The sequence below is a fragment of the Cervus elaphus genome, chromosome 25, assembly GCF_910594005.1.
Source record: "Cervus elaphus chromosome 25, mCerEla1.1, whole genome shotgun sequence".
Classification (NCBI taxonomy): domain Eukaryota; kingdom Metazoa; phylum Chordata; class Mammalia; order Artiodactyla; family Cervidae; genus Cervus; species Cervus elaphus.
Genome location: NC_057839.1, coordinates 66,485,945 through 66,501,043, shown reverse-complemented (window position 1 = coordinate 66,501,043; position 15,099 = coordinate 66,485,945). Strand labels below are relative to the sequence as shown.

At 53.8% G+C, this 15,099-nt stretch overlaps 1 protein-coding gene across 2 annotated transcripts in view; it reads left to right on the top strand.

Moving 5' to 3' along the window:
* Positions 1 to 14,884, top strand: part of TENT4A (terminal nucleotidyltransferase 4A) — a 41,062-nt gene extending 26,178 nt beyond the window's left edge. The window contains exons 3-13 of one of the 2 annotated variants that reach the window (XM_043887833.1): positions 9 to 55; positions 900 to 1,020; positions 1,927 to 2,034; positions 3,161 to 3,289; positions 5,412 to 5,625; positions 7,502 to 7,628; positions 8,509 to 8,609; positions 9,161 to 9,333; positions 9,582 to 9,740; positions 11,937 to 12,101; positions 12,763 to 14,884. In XM_043887833.1, the coding sequence (XP_043743768.1) occupies positions 9 to 55; positions 900 to 1,020; positions 1,927 to 2,034; positions 3,161 to 3,289; positions 5,412 to 5,625; positions 7,502 to 7,628; positions 8,509 to 8,609; positions 9,161 to 9,333; positions 9,582 to 9,740; positions 11,937 to 12,101; positions 12,763 to 12,954 (1,536 nt within the window). In that variant the 3' untranslated portion in view covers positions 12,955 to 14,884. Of the gene's footprint in view, positions 1 to 8; positions 56 to 899; positions 1,021 to 1,926; positions 2,035 to 3,160; positions 3,290 to 5,411; positions 5,626 to 7,501; positions 7,629 to 8,508; positions 8,610 to 9,160; positions 9,334 to 9,581; positions 9,741 to 11,936; positions 12,102 to 12,759 lie in introns of both variants that reach the window. The other variant, XM_043887832.1, reaches the window with a different exon arrangement.
* The last annotated feature ends 215 nt before the right edge of the window (positions 14,885 to 15,099 follow it).

The following is a 15,099-nucleotide window of genomic DNA, read 5'->3' as shown; positions in this document are numbered from 1 at the left end:
ATTTGCAGGTGCAGATATTCGGCAGCTTCAGCACTGGCCTCTACCTTCCCACCAGGTGAGTGCCCACTCCGCACAGATGAGGGCGTGGTGGACGAAGCTGGGGGTGAGGGGCGGTGTCTGTGTGCATGCTGAAGGCTGAAAGCAGGTTCCTTGTGTGCAAATCTGAGGCTGGAAAAATGTAAGCTAAAGGAAAAGACCACAGAGCACCGGGGCCAAATTGCGGGAAGCAGACATTTAATTTACTGTTAGGGTCATTGATTGCTTTGCCTGTTTCCTCTTGCACTTCAGAGAAGATGAGAGAGGAGGGGGCGTGAGGAAGATGGGAGCCGTGGAGTAAGTGCAGCAGAAACAGTCTGAGCTCTTTGGATATTTTTGAAAAGTTGCTTTTACATTTTAATGAAATTTCAAGCAAAGTTGCATTTGAATAGTATTTTGTGAGGATTTTTAATTGATAGAAAAACATCAAACAGGTGTTTGCATTTTAGAGTCCTTCTTCAGAGTTTCCTCATAAAGGGCTTTTTAATGTCTAGTTTTATGTGTATCATTTTATTAAAAACTTACATTCTGCTAAGCCAGTTTAATCCTCAGAGACTAAAGAGACTGCAGCCTCAGGAGTTTTGGGGTGGCATTGGCAAGGCCGGTGGGGAGCTGGGTCCACCGCAGGTGTCCGGGCATCCAGGGCCACGCAGACGGGAGGACCAGGCTTCTGTGGTCCCCGCGACTCAGTCAGCATCTGCTCTCCACCTGTGTTACAAGCAGTTCACAGACTTCATTTTCTCTCACTGAGAGGGAGGGGCTGGTGGGGTGGTGATGGCCCTGGAAGCACTGCGGGCCTGCAGCAGGCGTGTTACAGTGCAGACAGGAGGGCAGGGGTTCACGCTCGCTTCTCTCCTGTCCAGTGACATCGACCTGGTGGTCTTCGGGAAGTGGGAGCGCCCCCCGCTGCAGCTGCTGGAGCAGGCCCTGCGGAAGCACAATGTGGCCGAGCCGGGCTCCATCAAGGTCCTGGACAAGGCGACGGTGAGTGCCGCTGCTGGGCGCCCCACCCGAGCAGCCTGTGGGATTAGCTGACGTGGTTTACGGCGGATACTGGTTCTGTTTGAAGACCGCTCCACTTCTTGTGTGAATGTGCTTGTGTTGTTCTGTAGTTAGGGTTTCTAGCTGACAATATGTTTAGACACCGTCTGAAGTACACGTTGTACTGCAAACACTGAACTCTTCCTGCACTAGAATACACGACTAGGTCGTCCTTTGTGAAGCCGTGCAAGGAGGGGATGATCATACCCGAGGCAGGGCACACTCAGAGACTGCCCTCTGTGGAGAGTGGAGCCCAGTGATCAAACCGTGGTGTTTATTACATAGAAAAAGTTACTGTTTGCCAAGTTACACTTCAGAAAGAAAAACTTGCCTGGTCCTCTCCTGTTCCAGAAATTTCCACATATGAAAAAACATACTTCCCTCAGGCAGAAGGTGGATGATCAGGCCTCTCTGTTGTGTATGTCAGGGCCTGTCCAAGCCCAGAGCTCTGCACAGCCCAGGAGCCCTGTGTCCACGGCCTGCTCCGGGATGCTCCTCAGCCTTGGCCCCGCCCCTCCGTGGCCCCGCCCCTCCGGCCACGCCCCCTCCGTTTCTCTGTCCCTGGTGCCGGGTGGCTGCTGGCCTCTGGGCAGGCACTGGTGTTTACATGCAGAGCAGCCTAGGGGCTCAGCCTGACTGTCCTGAGCGGCCCTCAGAATGGGAGTTTGGCAGTGTTCCTACTAGTTCCCAGGATCGGGGGTTCACACTCACAGGAGTATGGGGTATGTGTGTCTAAACTCCTTTTGTGTTTAAGGAGAAAACCCTCTGTATAACTTGGGAAACATTTGGATACCTGACCATAAACAATGTTGCCTATTAAAGCAAGTTTCCTAAATTAAATCTTTGCAGGTACCAATTATAAAACTCACAGACCAGGAGACGGAAGTTAAAGTCGACATCAGCTTTAACATGGAGACCGGGGTGCGGGCAGCAGAGTTCATCAAGAATTACATGAAGGTGCTGTCACCGCAAGTTAGCACGGTGCAGATAAGGGGCTTGTTAAGTTGACTGACCTTTGCCTTATAAATGTTGAAACCATTAAACTGATGATAATCTTTAATGAGAAAGATGGTTACAGATGGATTTACCTTAGAGTGTTATTTCATTGAAGTTACATAGCTGTTTCGCAGCTTTGCCTTCCTTTTCCTAATTTAGATACTTGCACATCATTATAGAGATCTTTCTAGTTATTACACAGTGACCATCCCTGCAGCTCCTTGTGCCTGATTTGCAAGTTGAGTACATCACAGTGGAGCGTAGATTTGCTTTCTCTGGGGGCGGGGGGTGGGAGGGCAGCGGCGGCGGTCTCAGTGCCTCAGGATGGAAGGTGTTCCTTGAGCTGAGGGACTCTGGACTCTGACCAGGTTTGTGGTGCAGTTAAACGGCGCGCCCTTCCCTGTTCAGAGAGCTGCGTTGTCTGGACCCTGCCTCTGCTCCCAGTTTGAGGCCTTGCTCCTCGGGAGCCGCTCACTCTGCAGTCAGGCTTGTTCTCAGAGTCCCCTCTGCCGCAGCAGAGCTGGAAGCCCAGTGAAGGCAGCCGGGCCCCTGCACCCCTTCTCAGCGCCGGTTGCCCCATGGCTCCTTGTTCCCACGCCCTGCTCTCCACCCTTGTCCTGCATTTGGCAGTGTTGCATCCTGCTGACCTCCTGCCTCGTCGTGAGCTGCCCACCCCTCGCTTGTCTCATGGGTGCCTCTTGAGTGTGGGCGTTTTGTCCCCTGGTTCTGGGACCTTCCCTCGCCCACAGCTGCACCCACAGAGCCCTCTGCTCAGCGCCTGAGAGGGGGCCAAAACTTGGAGGAAGCACCTGTTCACTCCCCACGCCCCTGGGCCTGGGGTCTCCATGCATGCCCCCTGCCTCAGCCGTGCTAAACCATAATCTGAGGAGGGGCCCCCAGGAGGGCCCTAGTGAGCCCCTCATGGATCTCTTCTCAAACCCCTATGGGGTGAGGAGGCCTGGCCTTGAGCGTCCCAAGGAGCAGGACGAGGAAGTGAGCTTCCTGTCTGCACGTGGAGTCTGCCCAGTGCGGACTCTTCAGAGCCACGGTAACTAACCAGATGCTGTCTTTCTTTTGGAATTTGCAGAAGTATTCGTTGCTGCCTTACTTGATTTTAGTACTGAAACAGTTCCTCCTGCAGAGGGACCTGAATGAAGTTTTTACAGGCGGGATTAGCTCGTACAGCCTCATTTTAATGGCCATCAGTTTTCTGCAGGTGAGTATGCTTTGTCTCAGGAACTCTTGACCCTGAGGCTGCCGTGGGTGTCGTTGTTCCCGGTCTTCTGACCGGGCGCTCCTCGGCTTCCAGCTCCTTGCTGTCCCTGCACAGGTCTGTTTTGATGTAGTAGAAACTGACTTCTAATCTTGATGATGAAACTGCTTTGATCAATACTTTTTTCCTTTGCTCCTGTTTTTTTTTGTGTGTCTGTTGTAACTGTTAGAGGGTTTATCTCATTTTTATCAATCAGGTATATATTGACCTAACCCTGAAGAACCATTATGTTTAGAAAATTTTCATGCCTTGAAAGACAGTGAAAACCTTTCCTTGGTTCTTGACTGTCATTTATACTGAAAAATTTGTCTCAGGAAAAAAGTCAAGTCTCACACATGGTAAAAAAAAAAAAATAAGCTTTTCCCTGAGTGATGAGAAGCCGGTATTTTTTCTTTATCTGTTGCCCATATTTTGTTGAGTAGCATGAAAAAACCTATCAGAAAACCTAGCTGAGTGTTACGTGCTGTGCTGTGCTGATGACCTGTCCTTACGCCGCGTTTTTAACGTAAGGTCTCTTTGTGAATTGAGGCACGATCGTGCCATTTGCACTTGTCAGCCCTCTGCTGTGTTCTGGCCGCACGGCGCTGCTGCTCTGCTCTGTCTGTGGTGGCGCTGAGGGTTTTGTATCAAGACTTGGGCCATTTTTCTTGGCTCCGTTGGCACTGCTGATGGTGGAGCTGCTCGCCCTACACCCCGGGGTCTCCTCGGCACGCCTCTGGGGAGGCCCCGTGAGGGCCCGCGGGCAGGTGGGGCTCTCTCTGCCGTGTCCTTGCTGCGCCTCCCTCACGCTGCCCTTAGAGCCCTTCTGCCCGAGGTGTCAGACCTTTTTGACCTTTTTTTTTGTTTTTAGAACTAAGCGTGAGCTGTGTCCTCAATTTATTTCCTCCCACTTTCCTGAACTTTCCTGGCAGCCTTGCAGTGTGACTACTGCCCACTCTCCTGGTGCCCGGTTCAGTGACCCTGCAGAGGCCACCCGGGCCTGGGTGGGGCGGCCACTGTCAGCTCCACCCCCTGGGTGCCCGGCCCTTCCCACCTCCGCACTGTGCCCGCTGCATCGTCTGATCCATGCTGGACTCACAGAGGTCGTGGCTCAGTTGCTTGCCCTGGGTAACGCTCAGGCAGGAAGACAGAGGAGGGAGAAGGCCAGACAGCAGCAGGACCGCGGCGCTGAGCCTGTGTGAGGTCTCCTGAGCCCGGACACGCCTGCAGCCTGGAGGAGCCACGCTTCCTCCACGGACACTGCGCTGCGAGCGCTTTCACCTGCCGTGCTTCTGCCGGGACTTGGACTCGATGGTCTTCTTCCCGACCGTCACTGTCCAGCGGTCTGGTGGGATGGCCGCATGCGCCCGCGGGGCGCTGGCAGGACTGGCAAGCTGAATGTTTGGTTTCTTTAAACTTGTTTAAATTCACGGCTCAAGGCCGTCACAGTGGGCCATGCACTCAGATTCCTGAGCCTTTTAGTGACACTCGGGAGGGTCAGTAGACGGGCTCAGCTTCAGAATAAATCCATTAGCTGCTGCAGGAGCAGGTGGGGTGGAGCTGAGGCTGAGGCTGAGGCTGAGCTGTCTGCCAGGCGGTGAGGTGAGTGCTCTGAATCCTGGTGCGGCGCTGGGGGCCGCTCTGGTTAGAGTCAGCCCTTCAGTCAGCACGGTGACACTGCGGTCTCGCACTGCCCCCTGCTGGCTGCACGTGAGAATGACAGGATTAATACTGGAATCTAGAAAACTGCCGCCACCATCTCGGTGACTGAATTGTACAGAATATGGTCCACTCACTCACCAGTATTTGGGAATTTGGGATTAATCAGATGTCTGTGTAGAAATGTGTGGCTTCTGAATTTCATAGGATTGAAGTATAATGTAAAGATTCAGATGAGAAGCTTTTCTTCCTCTTGAACAGTCTTGGTTGACAAGCGATCCAGGCTCTGCTGGTGCCTCCTGGCTGCCAGGGTGGTGGGTGGACGAGGGCCCCTGACTGCGTCCTGGGCTGGCCGCCTGACCCCGCCGCGTGTGCGGTGTCTCGAGTGCCCAGAATCCATACAAACTGGGGTGCCTCACTTTCACAGCTGCATCCGAGAATCGACGCCCGGAGAGCGGACGAGAACCTAGGGATGCTGCTCGTGGAATTTTTTGAACTCTACGGAAGAAATTTTAATTACTTGAAAACTGGTATTAGAATAAAAGAAGGAGGTGCCTATATCGCCAAAGAGGAGATCATGAAAGCCATGACCAGCGGGTACAGACCGTCGATGCTGTGCATTGAGGACCCCCTGCTGCCTGGTAAGGACCCTTGCTCTGCGCGGGCCCCCAGCTGCAGGCACTGGGCTCCGGCCGCCGATGCCAGCGGGGAGCATTCACAGGTGCCCAGCCACGGGCAGTCACTGGATCTCATGTAGGGTCCTGCTGCTCTACCAGGGTCAGGGGTGGCACGTCAGAATTCCTTGTTAATACTTCTGAATAACTTACTGTAAAGTTGCAACTTCGTTTACTTTCTGTAATCAGAAAAATGTAGAACGTGTGAATTAAGAAATAAATTTCATTTTTCCTGAATAGAAATGTATTCCTTGTCCGTCATAAGCCATCTGTTTCCCAGGAGTCCGTGGCACAGGAGAGTGAAGCGTGCCACGGCCCGCCCCGCTTCTGTGCGCGCCTCTCCGGGTTCCCACGTGTGGGTGTTGACATCGAGCGTCGCTTCCCTGTTAACTGGGTGTGTGCTCGGTCCTCTCCAGCTCTTTGTGATCCCATGGACTGCAGCCCACCAGGCTCCCCTGTTCACGGGGTTCTCCAGGCAAGGATACTGGAACGGTTGCCATCACCTGCTCCAGTTAATTGGATGGCATCACATAATACAGACAGCTTTGCTGCTTGTGGTTTTACTTGACAGTAAACCTGAGACTCCTCTCCTGTGTGTGGAGGGAGGTTCTGGTGTGAGGCTGGCTGCCTTGCAGATCCTGGCAGGTTAGGGTGTGTTTCCCACACCTTTGCTGACTGTCTTTGAGATCTTTGCCCACCTGATAAGGCCAGGCATGTCCCTTTTCAATTACTGTGCTTTTCTCTAATGATGGCTGAGGTTAAACAGATGGTTACTGGTCAGCCCCACAGGTGTTTATGGAGGGTTTATTGGGTGACACACCGCTCTTACTGTGGGTGATAAAATCAGAGGCAGACAGGCGACAGACCAGGTGGTGAGATGGTCAGCTCCGGGTGCAGTGCCCCTTCATGGTTTTTTGTGTGAGCTTATGCGCTTTGTCCGTCCGTCCGCTGCACTGTCTTCCCTGGTTTTGTAAGGTCCTCTGCCGTCAGGGAAGCCTTTCTTTGTTGACATGTTGTACTTCTGTCTCTTGCATCTGTATTTGGTATTTTTTATTGTTTCTGTGTGTGTGTATGTGCTAAGTCGTTTCAGTCATGTCTGACTCCTTCTGACTCTATGGACTGTAACCTGCCAGGCCCCTCCATCCATGGGGTTCTCTAGGCAGGAATACTGGAGTGGGTTGCCATGCCCTCCTTCAGGGGATCTTCCTGACCCAGGGATCAAACCCGCATCTCTTTCATCTCCTCTATTGGCTGACAGGTTGTTTAACACTAGCGCCACCTGGGAAGCCTTTTGTCTGTTGCATTATATTTGGTGTTTTTTTAGTGTTTAGCTCCTGTATATGTTTTTCAACACCCTTAGATTTATGGTTTTTGTTTTGTGGCTCCTGGGGTATGAAATTTATTTCTTAAAAGTCTTCTGAAACTCTCCTCTGTGGTCTGAGTGGTCTGTGTGGCACTTCCTCAGTGGTGCATCTCCCTCCTCCCAGGACAGGCCTCCAGCCCTGGCGTGTCTGCGTTGGGTCAGCTAAGTGGCCGGCAGTTCCTTTGTCTTCAGAGTTTGCTGAAATGTAATTGAAAAGGAAAACCTGCACAGTTACAGAGCGGCTACATGATTAAACCTGGAAAAGAGAAAATTTTGGTGCTTAAGGATACGTTTCCTAAGAAAAACATCCCAACCTGAACTTGAGGAATGAATTACATGTAAATTGAACTTGGAAAGGCTGCTGTTCCAACCAAGTCCACCCCTTACCTGGACTCCCCTAGTGACTTCGGTGGCGCTTCATTTTATTTGCTGTCTGCAAATGTGAGAGGTTGTATCTCTGATGATGGCTCTCTGTCTCAGGGAACGACGTGGGCCGGAGCTCCTACGGGGCCATGCAGGTGAAGCAGGTGTTCGACTATGCCTACATCGTCCTCAGCCATGCTGTGTCGCCACTCGCCCGGTCCTACCCCAACAGAGACTCGGAAAGGTACCCATGGGGGCCGCGGCCCCTGTCGTTTGTCTTCACGGAGTTTGCCACCCTGTTGTAGGAGAACCTGAGAATTCTGGGAAAGGAATGCCTTTTGGGAGTTCAGGGTGGTCCTGGTGGTCAAGAGGTGAAAGGTTTTCATTTGGAGAGCTAGGATTTTCCCAGGGTATTAGTTTTGGGGAGGTCATTTCTGGCTTTTAAAGCTGTAGAGTGTGATGTTTTTTCTCCGGCTGCCCTCAAGAGGTGGGTGTCCAGCCCTGAGGGGTGCATCCCACCCCCAGCCCCCTTCCCTGCACACCTGTCTTTTGTGCCCCGTTTTGAGCACTCACTTTTCTGGTGTGCGCTTTTACTGGTGAGAAGTGTTTCTGACTGCAGATCATGGAGGAGCTGAGGGGAAGTGAGAGGCAGGAGTGATGACTGTCGCAGGAGGTTGCTGAAGCTGGGCCGGTACCTCTGTCCTCAGAGGTTATGGAGGGCAGCACAGTGGTTGGGGCACAGGGCTCTGTGGCCTCCGTCCCTGGGTGTTTGTGGGCAAAGCTTTGGGCCCGTTCTGGGCACTCAGTCTCCCCCATGTGGTGGGAAACGGGGCCCCTGTGGTCACTGGGACTGGAGGCGGGCTTCCCTACCTGGCATGGACTTCAGCGGTCCTTGGTGGACAGATGGAGGTTCCAGGACTTCTGCATCCATACCCCCACTTTTTCTGTACCGTGTGGGTTTGGATGCAAACAGCAGAAGTCAGTCGTAAGATTACCTTCGCTTTTCCCACCTTTGCTTTAGCAGAGCTCTGTGTTAGGATGTAAGGCGGCCCCTGGATAGTGTGGCCGGCTCCGCGGCACGCTCTGTGCTGTGCTCACGCCCGCGTGCCCTTGCCCTTCCGCAGCACCTTAGGGAGGATCATCAAGGTGACCCAGGAGGTGATCGACTACCGGACGTGGATCAAGGAGAAGTGGGGCGGCAGGGTCCACGCGGCGCCGGACCCCGGTGAGAGGCCACCCTCCCGTGGCTCTGCATGTCCTGACGCGCTCGCGCAGGAGCGTCTGCTTTTAGTAACAAACTGTTCACACTAAGAAAGCAACTCGTTTCCTGTAAGAATTTAAAGCTGTAAGGTTCAGGCCAGTGCTGTCCACACATGGCAGTTCTGAAGTTCCCAGGAACTGCGTTGTAAGTGGAAGGAAGCAGGTGAAATTAGTTTTAGTAGTCTGTTTTATTCAACTTCGCACTCAAAATATCATCATCTGAACAGGTAGTCAACATCCAAAGTTACTGAGTTTCTTCTACCATGTCCTCCCAAGTGCTGTGTGTGTTTATACCTGAAATGCATCAGGATCACGGTTTGTGTAATGCAGAGTTGAAACTATACATCCACGTTGTTTCGAACATAGTTAAGTTTGTTCCAATAGCTGAAATGTGACTTAAAATATTAATTGAAATGAAGTGAAATTAGGAATTGGCTTTGTCAGCCTCATGCGCAGTGTTAGAGGCACAGTGGGACCTTGGGCTGAAGTGTGTGATGGCTCACCTTCCTCCCACAGACAACAGGATCAAGATCGCAGAGCGGATGGGCGCATGCGAGGGGGACCAGCCTCCTCGACGAGACCCTGAGTCTCCCTTCGGCCCACGCCTGACCCTGTCCCTGCCCGGCCCCCAGCTCCGGTCGTCTGGCTCCTCCGCCTCCTCCGTGTCCTCACTCTCCGGCAGCGACATCGTGAGTGGCCCCCTCTGAGCCCTGGGGCTGCTGCGGGTCGTGGTGTACAAATTTATGTGGAGATGAGACCAGCAGTCTGGGCGTCTCAGTTGTGATTCTGTGATGTTCTTCAGTTTTGACCTGACAGGGAGAAGGCCTGGGCAGAGGGGGCAGCTGATCCTGGGAGCCCCTGGGGCTCACCCCTGGCTGCTCCTGTTGTTCTGAGGGGCACAAGCCTCAAGTGCAGCCCTCCTCTCGTCCTCCCCCAGGATTCGGACACGCCTCCCTGTACGACACCCAGCGTGTACCAGTTCAGCCTTCAGGCGCCCACCCCTCTGCTGGCCAGCCTGCCTGCTGCCCTGCCCATGCCGAGTGGCAAACCTCAGTCCGCCACGTCCAGGACGTTGGTCATGACAACGAACACCCAGGTACGCAGCTGGCTGGGCCCTTCCCAGTGACGGCCTGGGACCAGGTCCAAGGTGCTGTGCATGGTAGGATTGACTGACACGTTAGATTAGAGAGAGAACCCTTAGAAGTTCTTGGAACAGACATGTCTGTCCTGTAGGACATTCTCATCCTTGGTGGGTTGATAGAATATGGTCCTGTCATTCTATAGAAGTCCGTGTTCTTGAGCTTCACCATATGCTGTGTTTGCACGAGGGGACTCTGGGTGTCTGAGCCTAGAGCTGGCTCTTGACAAGGTTCACATGGTCTTTCTGCAAGTAATGATGATGCTCAGCAGGTGGCCACCATCCTGGGATGATGCTGAGAGGGCCCTTGGTGCTTGCTGTCCCTTGGCCAAGAAGGATGCCGTCCCTGATTTCCTCAAAGAATCCCATTGTTTGCACTGTTCTCAGATTTGATACCAACACTGACTTCTCCACGTTATTCACTACATACTCTCATAGAAGAAATTCTATAATATAATCCTTTTTCAAAAAATTTAGACAAAATTAGTCTAAAAGATAGATTTTTAGAGGTAATTTTTGGTGCTTTAAATTTGTAGCTTCTTCCCAAATATACATCAACTCCATGTGTATGAAACTCATCACATTAATGCACTTCTGAAGTAGAGTCGGCTTTCACAAGCAGTTGTAATCTGAGCAGAAGGTGATGGGGATTCCTGCTTGTCCCCACGTGTCTCTGTGTTGCTGGGCTCCCCACACAGGTGGGGCGTTCTCAGGACACACCCCAGGCTAAGAGGGTATGGAGGCAGCAGGCGTGGGATGCGCAGTGGTGGCCGTCAGCACAGCCCCCCGGGAATCTTGTCCCGGCACATTAATAAGCGAGGAGCACGGAGGCAGTGCCTGCATGTGGACGAGAACCGCCACAGACAGAACTGGCTTTGACGGCTCCTCAGGCCTGGCTCCCCCCAGAGCCGTGTGCAGGCGCTGCCCGCGCTGCCTCTCCCGGGTGGCGTCAGGACCACGTGCTGCCTCTGGTCCCTCTGTCACCTGCGCAGATAGGCAGAAGGTAAGGCCACTCAAGTTTTTCTTTTCTTTTTTAAAAGCATGTTTATTTATTTTACTTGGCTGGCCTGGGTCTTAGTTGTGGCATGTGGGACCTAGCTCCCTGACCAAGGATTGAACCTGGGCCCCCTATATTGGGAGCGTGGAGTTTGAGCCACTGGGCAACCTGGGAAGTCGTCATTCAAGGTTTGAGACAAAAAGCTCAAAGCCCACTTTGTCATTTTATTGCCAAACTGCAAATGTCACTTCCAGTGGAGTCACTGAGGGAAATCCCACTTGTAAACCTTCACGTGCACAGTCTCTTGAGTGCCCCACTTGTGGTGAAGTCTCCCTCATCAGGATGCAGTGGAGACTTAACAGCCAGGGCACAAAGCTGTCAGAGACCCCAGGATTGCGCTCTTCTCTGCACCCCTGGGGGCACAGAGCCCCCACTGAAGAGAGGTCCTGGGTGGGAGGAAGCGTGAGGAAGGGGTGCCTTCCTTGAGGCCAGCTCCTGCCACAGCTGTGGCTCAGGAGGCCACAGCTACCCTCCTGAGGTCTCGGGGGCGAATGCGGACAGTTCTAAGGTGAGAGCAGTGAGGGTCTGGAAAAGCAGGGGAGGGGGTCCCGAGCCAGCACCTCTGCCCTGATGGGAAGGTGGTGCGGAAATGGGAGGGGGGCGGAGGTGGGGGTCGTCCGTCTGCAGGCCTTCAGTCCACCTGGCCTGGGGCCTCTCATGCTGCTCAACCCAGGGCGCTACCTGGAGACCCAGGGGACAGTTTCTCTGATAATTGTAGTCCTCTTGAAGTTTTTGGTCACCAAAACCTTATGGCTTGGGTGACTGGACATCCTTCACATTGTCATTGTGCTTCCAAGCAGACTGTTGTGAGGTTGTAGTCAGACAGACTGAGGGGCCTGTTGTGAGGCTGCAGGCAGACACAGACTGAGGGGCCTGTTGTGAGGTTGTAGTCAGACACAGACTGAGGGGCCTGTTGTGAGGCTGTAGTCACACAGACTGAGGGGCCTGTTGTGAGGCTGTAGTCACACAGACTGAGGGGCCTGTTGTGAGGCTGCAGGCAGACCCACTGAGGAGCCGGTTGTGAGCGCCCTTCTTGGGGCTCCTGGTAAGAGCTTTGTCTCGCGGGCACTCACGCCGTCTCTGGTCCTCTCCCCCAGACCAGGTTTACTATTCCTGCCCCGACGCTCGGCGTGGCCCCCGTGCCCTGTAGACAGGCGGGCGTCGAAGCCGCCCCGGCGCTGAAGGCTGTCCACCATGTGTCCTCCCCAGCCATCCCTTCTGCGTCCCCCAACCCGCTCTCCAGCCCCCACCTGTATCACAAGGTACGGCCCCGGGGCCCAGGCGCTGGTTCCCCCCCACCCCCGCACGCTGGCGGCCAGCCCGCCCTGAGCACCTGCTCCGCCCCAGAGGGAATCCACACACGTTCTTTGTTCTCCAGGGGCAGTTTGATCATTCAGCTTCATGTTTGCTTTCCCTGTAACAAGCAAAGCTTTATAAGTGTTAAATTATTTTAAAATTTAGTATAGTTTAATTCACCTGTAAGCATCTTTTTTTTTTTAATTGAATTTGTTAGCATAAAAGTTCGAAGTGAAGAATATCTAACTCCTGTTTTTCTGTTAATTCGCACGGTAAGCTTTGGTTCTCAGGAAGCAAACGATGAAGCAGGAATGATGACGCCGCACGCGGCGTCGCCCCTCCTACCACTGCACTGCCCCCGCTCTTGCTGCAGGCGCCCTGGGCGGGGGGCCGGCTGCACTGGGCTGGGCTTTCTGGTGTCCGGGGCCCTGGGGGGCGTGGGTCCACTGCCGTGGGGCTGCTCTGAGTCTTCCCTACACGTTAGAAACATGGTTCGGAAAAAAGGCCGGGAGGTTGGGAAGAGCCATGGCCAGGGTCCAGGCTCTCGGCCCACGGTGGGGCGCGGGGCTGCGGTGGGCGTCTGTCCATGCCGGCCTCGAGCCATGTCCCTCTGGGTCTCCTCAGCAGCACAGCGGCATGAAGCTGTCCATGAAGGGCTCCCACGGCCACAGCCAGGGCGGCAGCTACGGCTCGGTGGGCACTGGCGGTGTGCGGCCTCCCGTGGGCAACCGGGGCCACCACCAGTACAACCGCACTGGCTGGAGGAGGAAAAAACACGCGCACACGAGGGACAGCCTGCCCGTCAGCCTCAGCAGGTAATGCTCCGGCGGCTGCCGCCCGCCTCGCAGACAGCAGGGGTGGCCGCGGGGCCCGGCCCGGAGACCAGGCCCGGCCGGCCACGCTGCATGCCCCGTGTGTGGTCACGTCCTCGAGAGCAGCTCGCTGTGTCGTCTGTGAAGCCTTAGACGTGGACGCTGTCTGCTGCTGCCCAGGCACTGCCTGCAGGGAGCGGGTCTGCGCGGGACCCGGGGCCGGCGGGGTTGGGCCGCCTCTCGGCACCGTGCTGCCCTGCGGGTTGGGTACTTTCATTTCACGTTGTCGGAGCAGCGGAGTGCGAACCCCAGTATTTGTTGGGAGGTTATCATTGTTTTACTGCCCTCACATTTTGTTTTGAATTTCAGAACTGTTTTTCTATGTAAATATTGAAAACTTATGATTTGTGCAATAACTCAGATATTTTTTATTTAATTTCATATTTTCACATAAGTTATATTGAAGGGAGGAGGGAATTTTTTTAAACAAGCTTAGATCCTTTCCCGAGTTGCATTTTCTAAGTTGGGTTCATCGTGTCGGCTGGTTGATGAGCGTCGTTGTGAACACCACGAATGAGGGGCTTGGGTTATTTTTATGTTCCTTCTTCAGGTCAGACGTGAGGCCTCTTAGCCTGCGGTGAAGGAGCCGAGTCCCCCAGTGGGCTCCCTGAGGGGTTCGGCTCCTAAACATTCTGACCAGCTGCCTGCCGGCTCTGCCGTCCGGCCTGTCTGTGGTCCTGCTCTGACCTCGGAGTTTTAATGTTTTGGGTTTGGTTATTTTAAACTGTAGACAACAGACCCAGCATTTAAAGTGCCAGAGTATAACTTTCTACAGGGAAAAAATGTTGTCACATGGTAAGATCTTAAACAAGCGTGAACCGTGAAACGCTGCAGTTTTAGTCACGCAGCCTGTCATGACGGGTCTGGGAGCACAGACAATGGTACCCAGTTTTAGGAATGTGGAGAAAGGAGTTATGTTGATTCCATTGTGGAATCTGTAGCGTATGCATTCGTTCTGTTAAGAGCAACTATAGGAGAAGTATTTGAGCTGCTTGGCGCGCCGTGGGGGTTAACACATCGCAGGGGAGCACAGTCCAGGGTCGGCCGCGCGGCCGGCGCCCGACCCGAGAAGCATCCTCTGCAAGTGCGTTCTGCCACGACAACCACTGTCTTCTGTTACCCATCCCGAACACTGACGCAGCCACCCTGCCTCACCCTGAGTTTCCTGAGCGCCGCAGGTGTCCCGGGAGGTGGGCGCCTCTCCTAGGTTGTCCGGCTCCCATTTTTAAGACAGGGTTCTGACCCTGCCACACTACAGGCGGGATGGTCTTTGAAGTCCACTAGTGAGAGACGGGACGGGAAGCTTACTGCTGTGACCCGGGGCGTGCAGAAGCGGGGCGTCCTTGAGGGCTCTGAGCGCCACACACCCCGCCGTGTCTGCGGGCCCCGGAAGGCAGGCCCGGCCCGCCCGTGCGGAGAGAGGCTGACCTGCCTGCGGGCTCCCTGGGGGCGCCCGAGCCGAGTAGCACAGTTTGTCTGCGGTTCGTGATGATCCAAGGTTATCAAAAATATTTAAAGATATTTAAATTGTGAACCTATTGATAAAGAATTATTTATAAAAACTGATACGTAGGCCTGTACTAATCTCTCCGCATTAGCAATATTGACTGTAACCCTCCACTAAAGAAACACGGCGGGGACTGGGAGCACCGCGGGTGGGCCCGGGACGCAGTCCCAGACTGGGGCGCCAGGCTCCAGCCCACACGGTGAACGAATGAATTGGCCTGGCTCCCTGTGGCCACACACCGCAGGCTGACAACAAGATATATCATGTTTCGATTTTTTTTGTGCGTGGACAACAATGTGGAAGCTAAAATTGACATATTTTTATGTAAAGTTTTTCTATTCTTTGATTTTTAATAAACTTTGGAAACCAGGTGGTGGCTGTGTAATTTGTGTGTGTACCTTTTCCTTTCAAGGCAGGGGCGGACTGCCCTCTGCGGGTTTCGTTCTTGCCTTGGCCAAGGCCGGACAGCCAGTGATCATGTTGTCATTGGTTCATGAACTTGGAACCTGGTGAGGTTGCAGGCTGGGCATGGGAGAGTGAGCCCTGTCCTAGGCTAGGTGACAGGATGCGTCAGAGCTGTTTATT